This window comes from Brienomyrus brachyistius, chromosome 1 (assembly GCF_023856365.1).
Source record: "Brienomyrus brachyistius isolate T26 chromosome 1, BBRACH_0.4, whole genome shotgun sequence".
Taxonomy (NCBI): domain Eukaryota; kingdom Metazoa; phylum Chordata; class Actinopteri; order Osteoglossiformes; family Mormyridae; genus Brienomyrus; species Brienomyrus brachyistius.
In genome coordinates this window covers 54,586,520-54,607,577 of record NC_064533.1, presented here as the reverse complement: position 1 = coordinate 54,607,577, position 21,058 = coordinate 54,586,520, and the positions used below count along the sequence as shown (strand labels likewise).

Genomic DNA, 21,058 nt, shown 5'->3' with positions numbered 1-21,058 from the left:
TTGCTTGCATGATATACCGTAAGATGAGGTCCACTCTAGCATCTTCTGGGATAATCCCATAGCTGTCTACATCAAATTACAAACCCTTGCTGGATATTACTAGTTATTGATCACAGAAAAATAAAAGATATGACATACCCTAGCGTGATCAGTTTTTATCATGGGTGTCAGGTTGATAGCATCACTCCAACTCCCAGGATCCATCTGAAGTATTTTTGTGCGGCTTCTTCTGCCTGATGAATCATGAAGTCTCGGTGCCTCCTGAGGAAGTGACATGGGAAGATCTCTCCACCTCATTATGGAACAGACCTGCTCCCTCCACCCCCACCCCAGGCCTCACCATACCGCCTGGTTTATTCACACATGTTATGTGTGTCTCAGCAGGTGGTTATTCCCTCCCTGGTGATGATCTCTAAATGCCAGGTGTCTGACAAGCTACACAGCTGGCCTCATACAAACATGAAGTTAGTCACCGGAAACAACAAAGACCCTGTATCATGAAGCAAGATAGGTTGGCTATCTAGATAGCTTGTCAAATTTAAGGTATCCCAGTTTAAATGGATGAATGAATTTATCGTCGTTCACATACATTCAATCCTGACTACCTTTAATCCGACAAGCAATCTTGCTAAGCCAAAGATTCAACTTCATGATACACAGGCCGCCCGCTGTGTGGAATAATGAATCTCAAGTGGGATATCTGACAAGGCTGGGATATTTCCCAGGATTTTTCCCAGGCAGGTTAACTTATCTAGGGGCCCTAGGCTGATATCTGCATGGACACTCAGATGTTGCTAACCATTCCATTTTTGCAAAGTTGGGGTAGGGTCCTGCTGTTTGAGGGGTGCTTGGCTATTGCCTGGGATGGGTAGGCATTAATCCGCCCCCTGGGTATGTCCTGGGGATTAATGTCATCATTATAAATACTCATATGTTTTTCTGAATCCCTGACAAGGTAAAGAAGTTTTCTGCGTATGATTTTGCCAAACACTTTTACCTCACACCTCCAGGGTTGGGGGTTCGAAGCCTGCCCCTGCTGCCTGTGAACATATTATATGTTCTCCCCTTGTCGAATGCCTGTCCTTTCAGGACTCTGGGTTCTTCACACAGCACAAAATATGCAGTTAGATGAATTGTGCATAGCGTGTGACGGATGGATGTTTTTACCTGTCTGCACCCATCAAAATTTCCCTGAGCAAATGGTCATCATGTACACATGACTATGGACAGGAAGGTGCCCAGGCATGATGTGGGCATAGGCAGAATCCCCAGAATTCTCTGCAGCTCCCTTGCTCTGATTGGCTGTCCACTTGCTCCTCTGTGACATAATTACATGTGACACACCCAGTGAGTGACAGTCTGGCCACCTCCCTGGTGACATGCGTTGATGGGCAGTTTGTATTTTTACCTGTGTCAAATCTTGTCTTGAGAAATCACCATCTTTAGCAGGCAGAATACCCAGCATGCTCTGCAAGCTAAAAAGCACTTTGTAGAATAAAAAGTGTACTGCATTCAAGCGCTCGCTGATACTCATGCTTTGGCCTTTTTCCCTGTTGATTATGTTACTACCCTCCCAATCTGGCATCGTTCACTCCTATTGTCATTAGTAAAAATATTTGTTTATTCGAGTTCTCAAGGGTTCTGATACAGTTCAGTCCGCCGATATGAACAGAGTGACAGTAACGTACGCTGAATGGACAGGGATCTTTCTGCCCCCGGCCCACTCTTACCATCGCTCAGCTGTATGTTTCTCTGCACAGACCAATTTGCCTCAGGATGTACTGCAGTGTCACTTTTTTTCACACGGTATGAAAACAAAATAAAGTGTAAAGAAATGATGCCTTTTAACAAGACTTCTAGGAAAGATTCCTTGTCCTTTTGATGTCATTCTTAAGGGGAGTTAAAAAAAGAAAAATCCTAAAATACAGTCTCACTTCCAGGACGACCATGCATTGTTAGAGACCTTCCAGACATGCTCTGTATCTGTTTATCGTGAGTCACTTGTCAATTAAATACTGTTTTATATCTAAAAAATAGAATTCTGTATGATGTACAGGGACAAAAAAGAAAAGCTCATCCTATTCTCATTTTGAGTGAAAAGCTACTATCGTGAAGTAATCTCAGAAATTTGAAGATAAGCTCAAATTTTAATAACTTCACCAAGATTTATGGTCTTGTCTTTGGATAATTCCAGAGAGATAATATGCAAAAAAAATAAATAAAAAAAAAAATAAAAAAACTTAATAACACCAACTTAAAAGTCTGAAGATATCTCACTTTCCCGACAAAATATTATGATAGATGTCAGAGGAGCAGCGAGTCTATATCTGTATGGAAATTTAATAATTTTATTAATTCTGAAAGAGCTGCCTTGGATTTATGTGAGGGCTGTTTAGAAAGGTGTGCCTTTGTAGAGCACCCCCTGCAGTCTGTAATTTTGGAGATTGCCCCCTGTAGTGTGTACCTATGGAGAGCTCTCCCTGTAGTGTGTACCTATGGAGAGCTCTCCCTGTAGTGTGTACCTATGGAGAGCTCTCCCTGTAGTGTGTACCTATGGAGAGTGCCGCCTGCAGTGTGTACCTATGCAGAGCTCTCCCTGTAGTGTGTATCTATGGAGTGTGCCGCCTGCAGTGTGTACCTATGGAGTGTGCCGCCTGCAGTGTGTACCTATGGAGAGTGCCGCCTGTAGTGTGTACCTATGCAGAGTGCCGCCTGCAGTGTGTACCTATGCAGAGCTCTCCCTGTAGTGTGTACCTATGGAGAGTGCCGCCTGCAGTGTGTACCTATGCAGAGCTCTCCCTGTAGTGTGTACCTATGGAGTGTGCCGCCTGCAGTGTGTACCTATGCAGAGATCTCCCTGTAGTGTGTACCTATGCAGAGTGCCCCCTGCAGTGTGCATCTATGCAGAGTGCCCCCTGTAGTGTGTACCTATGGAGAGCTCTCCCTGTAGTGTGTACCTATGGAGAGTGCCGCCTGCAGTGTGTACCTATGCAGAGCTCTCCCTGTAGTGTGTACCTATGGAGAGTGCCGCCTGCAGTGTGTACCTATGCAGAGCTCTCCCTGTAATGTGTACCTATGCAGAGCTCTCCCTGTAGTGTGTACCTATGGAGAGTGCCCCCTGCAGTGTGTATCTATGCAGAGCTCTCCCTGGAGTGTGTACCTATGGAGACTGCCCCCTGCAGTGTATACCTATGCAGGGCTCTCTCTGTAGTGTGTACTTATGCAGAGTTCTCCCTGTAGTGTGTACCTATGGAGAGCGCCCCCTGCAGTGTGTACCTATGCAGAGCTCTCCCTGTAGTGTGTACCTATGCAGAGCTCTCCCTGTAGTGTGTACCTATGCAGAGCTCTCTCTGTAGTGTGTATGTATGCAGAGCACCCCCTGCAGTGTATACCTATGCAGAGCTGTCCCTGTAGTGTGTACCTATGCAGAGTGCCCCCTGCAGTGTGCATCTATGCAGAGTGCCCCCTGTAGTGTGTACCTATGGAGAGCTCTCCCTGTAGTGTGTACCTATGGAGAGTGCCGCCTGCAGTGTGTACCTATGCAGAGCTCTCCCTGTAGTGTGTACCTATGGAGAGTGCCGCCTGCAGTGTGTACCTATGCAGAGCTCTCCCTGTAGTGTGTACCTATGCAGAGCTCTCCCTGTAGTGTGTACCTATGCAGAGCTCTCCCTGTAGTGTGTACCTATGGAGAGCACCCCCTGCAGTGTGTACCTATGCAGAGCTCTCCCTGTAGTGTGTACCTATGCAGAGCTCTCCCTGTAGTGTGTACCTATGGAGAGCACCCCCTGCAGTGTGTACCTATGCAGAGCTCTCCCTGTAGTGTGTACCTATGCAGAGCGTCCCCTGCAGTGTGTACCTATGCAGAGCTCTCCCTGTAGTGTGTACCTATACAGAGCTCTCCCTGTAGTGTGTACCTATGCAGAGCTCTCTCTGTAGTGTGTATGTATGCAGAGCACCCCCTGCAGTGTATACCTATGCAGAGCTGTCCCTGTAGTGTGTACCTATGCAGAGTGCCCCCTGCAGTGTGCATCTATGCAGAGCTCTCCCTGTAATATGCATGTATGCAAAGCGGCCCCTGCAGTGTGTTCTTATGCAGAGATCTCTGTGCAGTGTGTAACTATGGAGAGCCCCCCTGCAGTACGTGCTCATGCAGAGCACCCCCTGCATTGTGCACCTACAGTATGCAGGGCACTCACTCAACTTGCCTGGTATAAAGATGCCACATCCACTGTGATAGATGCCTGACATGTCCTCCGTGACAGATGTTCACCGTGTCCTCAGAGACAGATGAGGGAAAAACAGATGCAGAATTTTTATAGAACAAAGTCTGTGATTTCAGATTCCGTGAGGCAGAATACACCCTGGTACATGTTGGTATTTTTCATGTAAAGGTGGTCCCTGTGCTTACTTTGCTTTGTAACAGCCCATCCAGATTCCCCTGACATATTCAAATTCACATGTACCTTGCGCTTTGTCTTGTTTTGCACTGTATGTTTGATTATGTGCACTTTATGTACGTTGCTGCCTTGGGACCAAGGAATACCACACAGAAATGGATCTACTCAGATCTCTCTGATCAGGAGTCCCCATTCCTTCCTCCCGCTTTTCCCCATCTTCTACTTCTGTGACATTTCCAGTATCTGGGAGTCAGTCCTCTTTTTGCCAACTCACCATTAGACCTGCCAAATGCTCCATAAATGCAACTGTGCTGATTCTGAACTTAATCAGGCCCTATTGTTCGCCATGACAACATCGGCAGAAGCAGAAACGTGCTTCAAACTTGCAGCTGGAAGGCTGTGGTCATAGGGGGTGCTGTTCGAGATGCATTAAGGGCGCATTAGTGCTCGTTCGACATTTTTAAGGCGACGTGACCCCCTTGTATTTTTGATTTTCCTACACAATCCCCATGTTGCCACGGAGTCATTCAAAGACACAAAAGGCTATTTTCTCCGCTAGATATTCTTAGAAATGAAGGCATTAGTGGCTCAGGCACTCTCTTTATCTCGAACTTTCAGAGCACATTGAATCATCTCGAGGAGGCTCATCCCACGTGAGGCAACCATCTTGGCATCTCCTTTGCCTTGGGGTTAAAAGCGGAAGAGAGGATCAGGAATATGGGAATACAGTGGTTATTATGTAAATCTGCAAACTCATTTCCTTGAAGAATAGAAGAATCTTCTGTACTCATTTTGCGGGAGGATTAGCAGGCTGGGCCTGCGGATCTGGAGAGGGATCCTGTCCTTCTGAGTGAAGTCTCATATCCACTGCAAATGATGCAGCGTAAATAACGTTGATTTCACGCAGACTTTGGAAATGTCATGAGCAAGGAGCATGCAAACTTTTCCTGAGTGGAGAAAACAGAAACTCAAAGCCAAACATATTTATTTCATGACAAAAGTGTTGGTTTTCTTACGTGAATATGTTTGATTTTTCCTCTGGCTAAAATGGGTAGACAGGGGCTGAGTCACACTGGTGTGCATCCTGATAACGCAGGATCGTGCTGAAATAATCAGTGCCCCCCAGAGGAGCTCATATTCCCCTTCTGTTTTAGGGTGTTTGCTATGCCTCCTGCTTCTCTCATTTCCCTCCGAGCATGTTTCCCCAGAACTATTACAGCATCAGTTCTTGGCCATACGTTCCCACTTGACTTTACTGGGACCCTCTGTGCTAACATAACATAACCCCTCCTCCCCGAACAGGAATGTAACCGAACACTTAGCAAAGTGCTCAGCGACTTCACCACAACATCAAGCGAAGCCATCATGAACCTGCAGCGTTTTCTCAGTGAGCTTGACCTAGTCGGGAATATCAGGCGATGAGAGCAGGCCCACAGGGTCTTAATGAATGAGGAAAGACCCTTCGAGTGAGTGAAGGAATAATTAAACTGATAAATGATAGCGGGATAGAATGGCATTGAGCTTACTTTTTTCTTATAAACCTGAACACCCAGATTTGTGTTCACAGCAGACACTGTGTTTATTTTTATACCTGGGGGAGGGTCTGTGGAATTTCTTGTGTAAAATATTTATTCATACCAGAAACTGAAACTGGCGAGTTGTCTCTGTCGCTGCGCTGCAGGAAGTATGATAACATTTAACAGAAGTTATGTTTGCTTCCTGTTTCCATGCAGTGGTTGGGGGAGGGGGGGGTAAAAAAAATGATTAGTATCGATGTGCACAATGCACAGAACACCAGTTGTTATATTGAGATCATCAGTTGTTATCTAGGCTATGTTGCTCTGACTCGGAATAGAAGGTCACAGGCCCAGGCATGTTCAGGCATGTTTGGTTGCCCATTAAGCTGAAATGAGAGTATCCACTCATGGTTGTCCTCATACAGTTTTTACACCCATGTATATGCATAGAGTGATGCATCTTTCCAACTAGGAAACTATCTCAGGAGACCTTGCATTCAGTCAATTGAAAATGCAAACAGCAGAGAATATACATTGAAATTATAAAATTTGCATTTTTAAACTAACATTTTACACTTTACAGAGGGGGACTATAAGTCTTCTCAAGTCACAGGGTCCAAGTCGAGTCCAAGTCTTTCCATCAGTTTTGCCAAATTGAGTCACAAGTCATCAAATGTGTATCTTTAGTGACGAGCCAGTGACTCAAGTCCCTACCTCTGGCTTTCCTCATATTTATTTTAAAACACATGTTACATTCAGAACCGGTATGTGTTATAAATCATAATATACATTTCAATATAAAAAGCGAATAATGTCTGAATGGTAATTAGGTGTGCAAATGCTTAGCACAAAACTGGTGAACACTCAACCAATCCAAGAAGCCAAACCACAGATGGTTAATTTTAAATTTACTACCACATCCAATCAGATTTGTGCAATAGGCATTGATTGATGTAAATTGCAGAGTGCACTGCGCGCTTGATCATAGAGTTAATTTAGATCTATACTAGATATAGGGGCATGAAATAAAAATTTGGTTGCAGTGCAAAAAGGTTGAGAACCACTGCTCAAGACACTGTAGTGTGTCAAATGCACAGAAGGGTGGCTATTTCTGAGATGCTGGAACCACCACGTCTGGCAACAACAATCACACTACGTTAAATAAAAGGTTAGATCAGTACCTCAAATAATCTAATGCTTAGCTGCACAGTATCTGAACCTCTTGTTTGCACTATATTTGCATTCTGACTGCATCAATATCAGCCTTTAAATATGCTGGACAAACTCTATACGATTAAACAGTGATGTCAAACAATTGGAAAGCAGACATTCATATGTTCTAAAGTGTCTCAGCTATGATTTTGGCACTGGCAGAGTCTTGTGGTAGTTATGGGTCGGCTGAACTTCTGGAAATGTTCGCAGAGCTATCCAGGTTGGGTCCATGACTTGCATTCCAAGTGTCCCTTGGTCGTGAAGTTTGTGTCCTGCATAGTTATTAATGTTTGTTCTCCTCACGAAACACCTATGCAAAAAGCAACATGGTTTGTGAAGATTAAAAAAATGAGCATGAAAGCAGATGCAGTAGATGTTTAGGGGCAAACGGAAAATTTAACCAGTGGTGGTGACTTTTTTAATTTGTAAGACATGGGAGAATGAGTGGAAGTTCATCACTCACAATTTCACAGCCACTGGAGTGAGAGCCAGAGCTGCAAACAGCACCCAGTGTGAAATGCTCCACACTGTCCATACCAACTCCTGAACATCTTCAGTCCTAAAAAAACCCAAAATTAAGGAGACCAGGGGCAATCGTTGAATGGGTATATTTACACTGTTCTTCCTACATAACTTAGATTCCCCCAAATACAGGGATGCTTTAATGCACAGGTTTACCTGGGCTGAAGGGCAGGAGTCTCCGCCAAAATGGAGCCTCAACCAACTTTGTATAATAAATTTCACCCTCCCATGGTAGCATCCCAGGGCTCTGATCTAGGAAATGTGCCTTCATGTTTAGTAAACTAATTCACCTTTACTTCGAAAGGAAAAGCTCTTTCATGTGTTTCATGTAATTTCTCTACATTTTATAAAAATTAAACACAAAAACTCAACAATTTTCCCCAGTCTCCCTTATGATGGAGGTAACATTACTGTACCGTGGTGAAACCACACAGGATCTGGGAATGGTCCACATGTCATAAAAAATATGTTTTTTACCACTCTGTGCTGCCATCAACTGTGACATGACCACTGGTTGGTGACATGGGGGTCACGGTGCTTGGAGGTGTGGAGGTCACCGTGGTGGAGAGGAGCTCAGGGGTCGTGATGAGGGACGGTGATGTCATCGTCACCCTCTCAGTTTTCATTTCTAAAAAGCAACATTCCACCCGGGGTCCTGAGCATGGAAAGCAGGCTATGCTTACATTTATTTGAAATTGTCACTCACCCGGCATGATGATCAATTCGATTGGGACCTTGACGTGTTTGCTGACACGCTGGATGGCGCACCAGTACCGACCGCTGTCCTGCTCCTGTACCCTCCTCATGGTCACCGTGAACATGTGAATCTGTTTATTGTCCGATACCAGAAGATCCCCATCCTGGGGAGGTGTTGGTCTGGAGCGCTGCAGAACACTGCAGTAATTCCAGTAATATCCTCTGCACCAGTATTTCACGTTGTCCTGATAAAAGCTGTGGTAGGGACAGGCGATCTGCACGGTGCCGCCCACCGAGATTCGGACCTCTTTCGGTCCAGAAATATGGAAAGCCCCTGAAACTAAATGCACAGCAAGATGCTGATCCAGAAACCAAAGCAGCGGTCAGACACACTCACTTCCTAACATCTGACCTTGAATGCAATGATGAATTAATCTCAAATGAAAATGTTAATGCTGGACCACTTACCTTTCATGATGAGAAAGAAGATGAAGATGAGCATGTCACTTGTACGCTGTCACCACTGTGACATCTGCCTCTGCATGTGTGGCAGGACACTACCACCTCTGCTCCATCTATGAGGTCAGAGACCTCTGCTTCCTGTGAAAACAGTTGTGAAAGCCATGTGTAATTCATGCTACTGAAGAACCTCCATGAGCACAGTTACACAAGCAAAAAAAAATAAAGACAACACTATATATTATTTTAAAATCTGCATTTTTAAATACAAGTTTAATCCTGGTTCTGCTGGCAGGAGGCTACACTGCCAGGCACGCTGCTTCCAGACTCAAAATTTGTAAGATAGCAGTACAAAAGAACAAGGTAAAGCAGGAGTCTCTAACCAAAATCCAGGCAGGTAGAAGGCACAAGCAACTTTCTAATGCCAAAGATGACCATCAACTTATCCAGCAGTGCCATATAAATCAGAGGATGACCTCAAGTGACCTTCAAAAAGGACGGGAAATATTAAGTGCAGGTGAGAAGTGCACTGCTAGGACAATTCATAACAAGTGTTACGTCCGCGGATGGACGAGCAGGCAGGATGTAGGGAAGGATGAGGCAGGCAGGCTCGACTGCGGGAAACAAAGGTTTATTTGGGGAAACAGGGCAGACAGTGACACGCATCACATCAATGACGGACAACCAACAGAGGAAGACGTGGACTGATATACATGAGATAAGCTGAAATAACAGGGAACAGTAGAGCACAATCGGGGAAGCACACATAGATGATGAGGGGGCGTGACACACACGAGGATTGGACAGGCTGGGCGTGACAACAAGAGCCTAAAAGCACGACTGAAGACCCAAAAAGAATGGAAGATCATCAATGAGAAGAATGGAAGAGCCAGGCTGGAGTTTGCAAAAAATATATATATTTTACACAGGTGTGTACCCATTTTTTGCAAATTTTGACTGAAGTCACTTTGGCTGTTGTTCAGCACTCGACTTGTTCTTGCATGTCTGAACCATCATCTTCAGATTCTGAATGATAGATTGAGAATGTGAATCCCTGAGAAACACTGGAGACTTAATGTTAGTGTGTAATTTCTTTACTTATAAAAATAAGAACATAAGAAATTTACAAATGTGCGGAGGCCATTCGGCCCATCCAGCTCCTTTGGGGAGAACTTAACTAATAGCTCAGAGTTGTTAAAATCTTATCTAGCTCTGATTTAAAGTAACCCAGGGTTTTAGCTTGCACTACACTAGCAGGAAGACTATTCCATACTCTAACTACACGCTGTGTAAAGAAGTGCTTCCTCAAATTCATTTTACAATGTTCTCCCGCTAATTTCGACTTATGGCCACCAGTTCTAGTATTAAAACTAATATTAAAGTAACCATTTGGCTGAACAGCATTGAGACTTGTTAGAGTCTTATATACCTGGATCATGTCTCTCTTTAACCTCCTTTGTGCGAGGCTGAACAGATTCAGTTCAGATAACCTCTCCTCATAAGACATTCCTCTAAGACCAGGAATCATTCTCGTCGCCCTACGTTGCACCCTTTCCAAGGCAGCAATGTCCTACTTAAGGTATGGTGACCAAACCTGCACACAGTATTCTAGGTGGGATCTTACCAAGGAATTATATAATCGTAGCATCACCTCCCTTGACTTAAACTCCACACACCTAGAGATGTAACCCAACATCCTATTGGCCTTTTAATTGCTTCCCCACACTGGTGAGAGTGGGACATGGAAGCATAAACATACATACCGAGGTCTTTCTCATAATCAGCTACCTTTATTTCAGTGGAAGCCATAAAATATCTGCACTTTATATTTTTGCTCCCTGCAGATTACCTTACATTTATCTATGTTAAATTTCATCTGCCAGGTATCAGCCCAGTCACTAATTAGATCAAAATCCCCTTGTAGCCTCTGTGGTGCTAATTTAGTATCTGCTACACCACCCACCTTGGTTGGGCTTTATGACCTTGACACAGCTGCATCAAACACTGTGACCCAACTGTTGCTTTGGCATGTGGAAATTCACCTGTCCAGGTGGGTGCGCCCACTCCTCTGAGGCAGTGATTGGAAAAAAAGGCAGAGCCTGATGCTGCTTTGGAAAACCTGCCAGGTGTTCCAAGCCCCCTTCCTTCATATCTTCAGAGAAAATAAAACAGATAGAAATGGCTGCTTCTGCCAAAGACCCATTTCCCACATTCGTCTCACAGCTCCACCCACATCTGGTGGAAATGAAGGGATCAGCTGGTATCATCCCACCCCTAGGAGATGGGAAGGTGCAAAATCTCCCCCCTCTCTCTGTCTCAGGGATGTGTGACAGATGTTACTGGAAATGTGGCACACATTAGACTCCTGGTGAGATAGCGATGGCTGCATGAGCTGTGGCTTTATGGCCCTCTTCTGTTCTGCTGAGGACAGCTTCTGAATGTGAGTGTCTTATAGAGGGATGTGTAAGGCTTTCAGAGGATAAGACAGAAGGTCTGGGCGTGAGGGGGATGGGGGAGCCCACAGCACGACTGGGGCCACAAGGCGTGTGCTGTTATCTGCAGAGGTTTTAATATGTGCTATGCTCCTTATGAGTGTTCGAACACAGAGGTCATGAATCCCGGCAGAAGATGACAGAGTTTCTTCATGAAATATTCAGGAAGGCACGGGGCCAGCTTATGGAGAGAGTTGCATGGCATTTCCTGGACGACGGGGTTCAAAAGACACACATCTACGAATGAAGGATGATATGAAAGACTAAGTAACATTTCGTTTATAAAGACCCCCCAATGTGGAACACTGTGGTATTATGACACAAAGAAGCTGCTCATTTACGGCTGACACTCTAAAAGAATATACAGCAATAAGACAAAGCCTCCTGTCCATTATACATAAATAGGAGACTCAAAAAGAGTGTCGTCAGCATCTCAGCAGAGAAGCGTAAATCCCAGTGATTGCATAAACCTGCAGCTTGCATCTCTGTAAAGCTGCGAGATACAGAGGGGTATGATTATGTCAGACAGAACAAGCACCACCTTGCTGAGAAAGTCACTGTACTACAAACCAAATGTGTGTTTTTACATGTTTTATTTTTATTTTGCATTTTGACTGTGGTATAATGTACAGTGTCACACATCTGGTTTGATACTTTGGAAATAATTCCAATTCCTTATATACGTACAGTAGTTAACCAACATCATGTGTTCATAATCCATAATAATATAATAAAATGTGCTGTTTGTTTGCACTTGTGTAAAAAAACAACAGCAAAAAACCTCAGTCAATAAAGGAAAAAAAAAGTAATGGAATTTCAATTTCTTAACCTGTGATAGGGAAAAGGGAAACACAACATTTTGATTATACTCCTGAATTGCACACTGAGGTCTCCTTAGAAGGACACTGCAGGCAATCTAACATTCTCATGTAATGCAATAACACAGCACTGTGTTCAGACGCCTCATTGGAAACCAGATATACTCTCCAACCAAATCAGTATCAATTAATGAGATCACAAATTTATAATTAAAAAGTATTGATTACCAGCACCCATTTTGTTCATTGAAAAATGAACATTCCATGTTCCCCATATAAACTGCTTAATTTGTTGTTTATTACAAATGACAATTCAAATCCTGAATCCCATTCATTCTCACATTTTCCGATGGACATTAAAACAGCTATTAGTTGCTAAAAATTCAGATTTCCCTTGTGCTTCAAGCAATTTTAGGAGGTAATTTAAATGCACTTCATGAGATGTCTCATAACTCTCCAAAACAGACATAAAAACACAATGGATCTTACTTTACTTTAGAACTGCAATACTACTCAATAATATCTGATGTATAATTTCTGTGAATACACAAAAATAACATCCCATGCTATTCTATAGCAACACATATGCCTATTTGTTGCACAAATAATATTGCCTCTGAACACATAAACTCAAGTATACATGACCCATAATTTGTATCTCCGTCACTGAAGTCAAATTCCAGTGATAACTCGAAAGAGACGACCTTGCTGTCCTCTAAACAGTCAGAGGAGGAATACACATTGATTTTTGGCATTTGGTGTATATGTGCCCATGATTACCGCAGTTAATTCAGTTTGATGATCCCCCATTGCTTTGTGAGACCCATGGCAGTGTTTCAGTTACATTTTGTCTCCATCTCATGTGACCATGTTTGTTTGCCACTTGTCTACGCCCTCAAAGAGTATAACCATCAGGTATTGACCCCACCGTGTCAGGCAGCTCTGTCCCTGTCAAACCCCCCCCCGACCGGGAGGCTCCCCTCTCTACAGTCAACTGGAATACCAGGCGTCTAACCCTCAGAGACTGTGATGTGATTCTGGGGAGAATGGTGGCCACATCACAGAGGGTGTTAAGAAAGGAAGCCGTCAGTTTAGAAACAGGAGAGATCACTGTACAAACACTGGTATATTACAAGTAAAAGGACAAACAATGAAAAAATAAATTATAGGCCCCTTAGCGCCTCTCGTACGTAGATATGCCTCTTTTCACAGAAAAGACATTCTGGCATCTGTGCTGGAAACATGAACATTGAACAGAGCCTTAGAGGAGGAAGGTCAGTCCAGGGTAGCACTCATTCCTGTCAGCAGTCTCCGTAGGCTCATTCTGGGCCTGTTTGGGCTCTGAGCTCACAGCACCGTGGCGTCTGATAGAGATATGCCATGCCTTCAGGCCTGGCTGCCATTCCCAGTTGACACAGATGCTAAAAAACCAAAAGGCTTGATCCCAGACTGCGTTTACACTGCTTGTGTAATAGTATCGGTATCAGGGGAGGGAGTTTATTTTATTGAAGTTACTTGTGGGTGGCCGGGGGGAGGGGGGGTCTCTAGAGTGGTGGGGTTACAAGTCTCCGGGGAAACCTAATCTATGGAACGCACTTTGAAACTGGGAGCCCGACTGAAATGCATAAATAAATAATTAGAAAGTACCGATACGTGCCGAGGGACATCCGCTCTGGTGGAAAACGAACCGATAAATCTATGAGAGCAAAGGGTTCTTGTCTGCCCCTGGTGGGCTGTCTATGTGGGGGAAAATGCCTCATCATAGGAAAGAGAGCCTGGGGCAAGGTGACGAGAGCCAGAGCAGGGTGGCATGTTAAGCAGGTTGGAGCTATAGGGGGTTGCCACAAGGAGGCGCTGCCAGTGACGAGGTGTGGAGACCGCTCTGCATCACTCTAACTGTTTCATCCACTTGGGATGCAGAGGTCACACTACAGTGCCCTCCCTCTTCTGGGGTGCCAGCACCCTTCTGTGTTATGTCTAAGCGGCTGCTACCCAAGGATGCTGTGCACTGCCCTCTTTCTCCATACGGTCAGTGAGTTTATAGCAGCTTCTATAGCAATGATTCTCTCCAAATCTACATCACAATTTCTATGTTCAGCTCTTCTGGGCTTCACTGCATACAAAAATGCTGAACTGAGCAACAGAGACAAGTTATGCTGCTGGATCTGTGATCAGTAGGTCACTGGTTCAAATCCCAACATTGGTAGAGTGGTGTCACCATTAGGCCCTTGAGCAAGGCCTTTTACCCTCAGTTACTTCACGGAAGGGTTAACCCTGCTTTCTCATAAATGTATGTTGCTTTTAAAGCACATGTCTCCTAAATAAATATTAATATCAGTTAAAAATATACATTCATCTTCATGGTACAGACAAATAAAACAGCATTTCCCAGCATCTAATTATTCAGCAAAGTGTGGGTCTCCATCAGCCTGTCAATAAACTGGAAATTTATGGCCTGGGATGAGAGAAATTGCACCCCCACCCTTCCAAGTGTGTTTTTGTTATTGTGTGGGGCCGGACACCGCATTACAATTAGACTGCTGACTTCAACGGGTACCATAATGGGGGGTTACAGCAAGGACTGCACGTTCTCACACACTCACCGCCTGAGCAATATAACCTTTCCCACTATAGTTTAACATCGGATGTTGTTGAGAAAAATCAATCCCATAATCCAATTTCTCCTTGAAGTCAGATGCTTATACGCATTTTGTTTTATTGCCATTTTCAAACGGCTCTATGTGATACTGCACAGCCTGTAAATTACCGCTAGTGCTAAGAATAGGTTTTCACTTCACATGTTATTTTCCAGTAAGAATTGCCAGAAATTTCTGGATTTCCTTTGATTGCTCTGCAGGTTCCGCCAAACGCAGTGCTGTCGTTTGATAATGAATTACCGAATGCTTATTCTGTTTTAGCACTTATCAGATTTCCTGGTAAAGAGGACACGTAATGAAAACCACAAGACCACCTAGCAAGCCCAGAGGACAGCCTCGGGATCTCGTAATCACATTTATTAGCAACATGACTATCCTCCTGTTTTAAACTGCAGTGGTAACAAAGACAGACCTAAACTGAGCGGAGGAGAAGGAAATGTGTAAACAGCACACACAAAGCAGGTGAAATATAGAACAGTGATATGATGGTAATGTGCACACCATCCCTGGACAAAGAAGATCAGAAGATAGGGACACAAATGAGGAATTATGGGATCATTAGAGAATAATCTCACAAAAAGCACTGTGGGATGCCTCCGGAATAGCAAATGGACTTTCGCTTAAAGGATGAACAGTAAGAGAACCACTAGGGTGTCCAGTGGACCAGCCTTTTCCTTCAGAATCAGAACTAGAATCTGAATACAAGTACAAAAAAAAGAAGATTTTTGTTTGGGTGCAGAATGTGCCATGAAGTGTACAACTTAAATATAACATTATGATAAAATTACACAAAACAAAACATAGGATAAAGATAAATTGGAGACAGAAATAAAAATAAAGATGGGCAGATAAATTATTATGCAGGCGTATAGTAAAGGCCAGACAGCTAGATGTAGGCTACAAGCAGCTTGTGTGCAAATACGCTTAGGAGTTTATAAGTGCCAGTGTGCTTCCCGTGGGAGGAGGGCGATAGCCTGAGGGAGGAGATCTTTGGGGGCAATTAGTCAGAAGCGAGAGTGACCTGGGTGCAAAGGCTCAGATATTCGCCCTCCACTCGGATGGGCCTGGGGCACAGTGACGCCCCTGCTTGTTCATATCACTGTATGTGAGTAGCTTTGGAGGGGCTCGGTACCACACTGCCCCAATGGGGACATTTACACAGGCACAGCAGCATGAGAGATGGCCCATTAAGGCTGCATTGCTCCCCTCATGAGCAAGGGGGCGGGGCCTTCACCCACCTATCCCCGAGTTAATGACAAGGATCGCCAGAACGAGACGCACCTGCCCTGAAACCATCTCCGGAACCTCATTACAGCATCTGGAGCACTGGGCCTTGTGGTTCCACTGGGGTCCTTGCTGGGGCGGGTGCTAATCATACAAGGGTGGAGCCTCTGAGGGTGTTCATGGATAATGGGGAGATCGGGTAGACGGGGGGGCAACACAAGGAATGCAAGTGAGAACAATAAAAGTGAGGTTATGATGGGAAGGAAAGGACACTAATTAGGAAATGCTGCGGTTATGGCTCTCAGGAAAGCGGTCAGCTTTACGGAAGGGTGAGGAGAACAGCCCTATCCCAGCTCAAACTGAACCAGCTGGCATCTATCCCAGGATGTGGACTTGTAGATGTGCATCTCACAGAGATGGGTCCCTGATGAAGGCAAGTAATACGATATAATACAGCCTGGGTACTGACCATACTGTCCACTTACCAGAATGCACTTCAGGCTTTCTAAGAGTGACTTCAAGAATCTTCCTGGGAGCCTTTAGTTACCTCCTGCTACATCCTGAATAGCTGATCATTTCAGCCATGTAAAGCTCATGTATGCTTTGTTTTGGCTTTTTATATTATATCATATAATATTCAAATACTGCCAAGGCATATAAGAGGAAGAGGTATACACTGTCCCGGCACAGAACAGGGCCCGTGTCATAATATCCGATTCCACACTCCAACACCACCCGAGGAGTGAGGAAGGTTCAACTAATAAAACAACATCACACTCATGCAGTGCAGAGGCCACACTTATCAATTAGCAGCCACATCTTGTATTGTGCAAAATGTGATTATTTATAGATAAATATCTCCTGAAACCCCCCAAGCCCACACAGTGATAAACAGAAGAAAAATCAGAGCTTGTCTGCAGACAACCAGCCCTAAATATCGATTTTTAAAAATATTGATTTCTGTTTTAACTGCGACAGCAAACATGGCTTCATACAGCACATTCTGCATTCTGGACCCCCGAGCTCGCCTGCATCTTCGTGAAACTTGGGAATAGCACATTTTCTTCTTCAACAAAAATTTTCATCATTCTAGGCATTGTGTTCTTTCAGCGCTGAACAGCGTAAACGTTAATCAGACAGCAGAAGCACAGAGCAGTATGGACGCCTTCCAAAGTTATTCTATTAACAGGAGAAATTGCTCTATAACAGCTCTGTGATCTCAGGCGCTTGATGGCAGGATTCATATAAAATATACCCCTTGCAGCTGTGTTTGCTTTTGACGAGAACACACTAATGAGGCTTTGTTGACTCTGTTAAAGAACATGTGCAATATGTCTGTTTCATTTAATTCTGAATTCTATTCACTTGTTCTTATTTACACAACAGCACGCCACAGCCATGGCACTGACCTGAATTAGCAGTTGGAGGCCAGCCTCTGTTGAATTTGTCACAAATAATGATTTTGCACAGCAATATTGGAAATTTGGTTATTTGCTGAGCAACAGTGAATACTCAATTTGAAAGTGATGTAAATAAATCAAAATGATCCATTAAAACATGTCAAATGACCATAAAAAATCTCATGTCTCTCAAACGCTTGTGAAACTGTTATTGCTTTCACCAAGTTACTGTCATCTCTTAATATAAATGGTTTATGCTAGTCTATACTAACGAAACAATTAGATCTCGTGAATGCTGCACCCCTAATCGATGACCCTTGTGACTCGCCAGCTTACGGAGGGGGTGGATATTCAGGGTTTGACCTCACTTCCTTCGGAGGGCAGTGAAGCTTCACCATACCCCCCAGATGTGAGGTTACTTTTCATATCCTCAGCAGCTAACAGAAACACCTGAATCACATCACACACTCACCAAGCTCATACTTAATTTATTATCCATTACAAAAGAAGCACATTTATATGGAAGACTGTAGAGGACATACATAAACTTTTTTTGTTCTTTTCGTTATCTCGAGATCACAACTTATTTTTCTCGTGATCTCGACATAACCCATGTTACTTTCCCATGATCTCGAGGTTTAGTATTATCCTCATGGACGAATGCATCAGATTTTACTTTGATCATGGACTGTCTCAATGAGAATCATAATCATAATCAGAAGACTTGGAGGAAATTGCTCACATTTCGACTGCACAATCGCATTTAAACACGAAGACAAGAACAATACAATATAAGTATAAAAATAGGAATGAAGCATAAAACAAATTACGGCACTGTTAATCATTCTAATAAAGAAATTATTTATAAAATAAGATAGAAAATCTCTGTACAGAAATCTAAAGTACCTTTGTCCAAAAGTTACAGGAAAAGTAAAAGTGTATATTGCACAGTAAAGTAAAAGTATATTGCACCAATATCATACGTGGCTTTATTGCACTTGTTTGTAAAACCAAGTTAGACTTCAAACTGTGGGAAATATCGAGGTATATTGCACCGAATCATGGATACGAGGAAATAACACTGTCTGTCGGTGCTAGAAAATCGTAATACTAGTGTTCGTCATTTGAGAAGGAGGATCAGAAATTTGCTGTTATACCATCGGAGAAATTATAGTGAGCCTGAACGAGTAGTCAGTTTCATTACCAACCAACTGGAGAGTCCGGGACGTCTCCATGGTTACTGGGTTAAATAAGAAAAAAATAAGTCGTGATCTCGAGATAACGAAAAGAAAAAAAAAGTTTATGCATGTCCTCTACAGTCTTCCGTACATTTAGGCATATTTAAAGATAAATGTTTGGTAATGACACTAATGCATACGCAACAATACAGTGGGGAAAGTGCGGATGTATCACACATTTCCCATATTCAGTATGGAAGCAACTTCATAAATGCACAGTTCACTGTATTGGACATTGCACTCGCACTTTGCTGTGCCATATTTTCTGTTTCAGCCATTTGTCGTGTTTATTTCATATCTGTTCCATAAATGCGTACCTCTGCAGCTTCTACTTTTGTTTTGATAGAAGTTGTTGTGTAGCTCATGTTCCAATACTGCTTACACTTGTAATAGGGTTGCCACCTTTGATTTGTGAAAAGCCGGGACACGCGGACATTTTTCTTTTTGGGTGGGGATTACACCATTTTTTGCAAATATACTATTATAGTGTGTGTATATATATTATCTATTATAAAACCCAACCCTAATATGTTCAAAGGTATACTCCCTTTAGCAATCAAAACATTATTATACGTATTATAATACATTTTAAACAACCTTCTAAGTTAATGAATTTGGACTTTTCTCACCTCTTTTCCATGTGTATTTCTCATCCCTTTTTGCTGCCTGCAGAAGTCCCTGCTGTCCCTCAGTAAATGTTATAAATTCAAAGCATGAACATTTAAAGTTTAATCTAACTTCATGTTCTGCTTTGAACAAAAATTGTAAGGGGCAGACTTTTGCATTTGTGTAATACAAAACTGTGGGGCTACTTTGTTTCTGCATAAATTTCCAGCACTGTTTTTCCTTCATATTTAACTGAATTTTTGGCTGGGCACAAAACATGAGTGGCGGAGAACGGGTAAGGGTGCTGCTATAGTCCGCTGTCCGTTGAGCAGGCAGGCAGCGATTAAGGACGAGGCTGACAGGTGAAAGTCCTGATACGGAGGTTTATTGAAGGGAACGGGGAAGGCACGGAACAACGTAGCACAAACATCTATGACCGATCTGAGGAACTGACTCAGACGCAGACTGATATACACAAGACAAGTCGAAAAGAACAGGAAACAGCTGGGCACAATCGGGGAAGTACACGTGGATGATCAGGGGGGCATGGCACACAAGAGGAATGGACGTGCAGGTCATGACAGATGGTATTCCGCAATGCAGTCTTTTTTCATTAGCCAGATAACTTAATCCAAATGTAAGGACTGTCCAATAAGAAGGTAACTTCTTCCTCTGCTCCTCTTGACCAGTTTTCACATTTGGCTAACTAGGAAATTCTGCTTCAACAGATACCCCCCATGCCTTCTTGCATGAGCCTTATCGTTTCACCCCTTCTGCGTTGTACGCAGTAAATCGCCTCTTCTTTGATGCTAGGAGCTCGACCTACATTGTTCTGTTGTTCTTCTCACCTGTCACTCCCCCCATTTCACAAAACTGATAAAATAAATCGTTTTTTTAAACTAATCTTGCTTACAGTTGAAGTCACGATGGGGTCGTTGATGTCGATGCGCGGCAGACCGATAGTTGGTGCAATTGCTAGTTAATAAGGCAAGCTTTCTATTTGTACTACCAATCAAATAAAAGTACAGACAAGGCCAACTTTCCCTGTCTTTTACCCATTTTTTTAACCGTTTACGGACAGAAGACCGGATATATAAGCATAACCAGGAAGAAAAAAGAATAGCAGTAGAAGGAAACCAAGTGCTATTTTATTTGAAACTACGAAATTCTAAGTTAGATGTACATTATCCCCTGCGACCCAGTAGGATAAGAGGTTTGGAAAATGGATGGATGGATGGATGTACGTTATCTCAAAAAAGCAGGAAAATTTGTGTCCCCCTAAAGAATATTAATTTCCATGACGGTTGCTCATAAAAGGGAAAAACGGAACAGGTGGCCACCCTAACTTGTCCCTGGGTGTTCATTGCAAGCTCAATCTAGCTACACTTATGACTAGTCGACTCCTTGACAGCATGTAATGATCTCTTTGCCTCACTTGTACGTTGCTTTGGACAAAACCCTCTGCAATATGTAAAATGTAAATTTAGCTATATGTCTGCATTGGTGTCTTTGTTTTGTTTTGTGCTGTCTAATACTGTTACATGTTACTGACTGGATGGCAAGTAAAAATTCCTGTGAACTGGTGTACAAAAGGAACATGAAGGATCCCGAATTTTGAATCTTGAAGGATCTAGCTGAATGGCATCAAACAGCTGTGAGTACCACACAAACCTGGGGCTGTATTTCTGAAGCTGAGAGCAGTGCCTTGCTGGCATACAGCCATGCGTGTTGGTGAGATACTTCCAGTTTTTCACACCCACATCGCAAGCCATCACATGTTCAATTAACAGAATGAATGCAAGCAGCTTCATCTTGGGTTA

General features: G+C 43.3%; 1 protein-coding gene across 3 annotated transcripts; it reads right to left on the bottom strand.

Moving 5' to 3' along the window:
- Window positions 1-6,626: 6,626 nt before the first annotated feature.
- LOC125723861 (CMRF35-like molecule 5) lies at window positions 6,627-9,256 on the bottom strand. Of its 3 annotated transcripts, none has more exons than XR_007387087.1 (6): window positions 8,813-8,898; window positions 8,355-8,684; window positions 8,126-8,276; window positions 7,805-7,900; window positions 7,590-7,685; window positions 6,627-7,436 (listed from the first exon to the last, which is right to left on the bottom strand). XR_007387087.1 is itself a non-coding variant. In XM_049000718.1 (6 exons), exons 2-6 carry the CDS (start codon window positions 8,844-8,846, stop codon window positions 7,268-7,270), a joined length of 780 nt encoding a protein of 259 aa, XP_048856675.1. In that variant the 5' UTR covers window positions 8,847-8,944; window positions 9,187-9,256; the 3' UTR covers window positions 6,627-7,267. The 3 variants fall into 3 exon arrangements, 1 of the variants encoding a protein (XP_048856675.1); XM_049000718.1 differs by lacking the exon at window positions 7,805-7,900 and adding an exon at window positions 9,187-9,256 and having other exon boundaries at window positions 8,813-8,944; XR_007387076.1 differs by having other exon boundaries at window positions 7,805-8,276.
- Between the last annotated feature and the right edge of the window lie 11,802 nt (window positions 9,257-21,058).

Excerpts from the sequence above, each read along its gene's own strand:
- LOC125723861 (XM_049000718.1), bottom strand. The coding sequence starts at position 8,846 with ATGCTCATCTTCATCTTCTTTCTCATCATGAAAG. Across the intron at positions 8,277-8,354 it reads CGAATTGATCATCATGCCGG|AAATGAAAACTGAGAGGGTG; the intron begins GTGAGTGACAAT and ends GTTGCTTTTTAG. Across the intron at positions 7,437-7,589 it reads ACTCCAGTGGCTGTGAAATT|GTGTTTCGTGAGGAGAACAA; the intron begins GTGAGTGATGAA and ends CTTTTTGCATAG.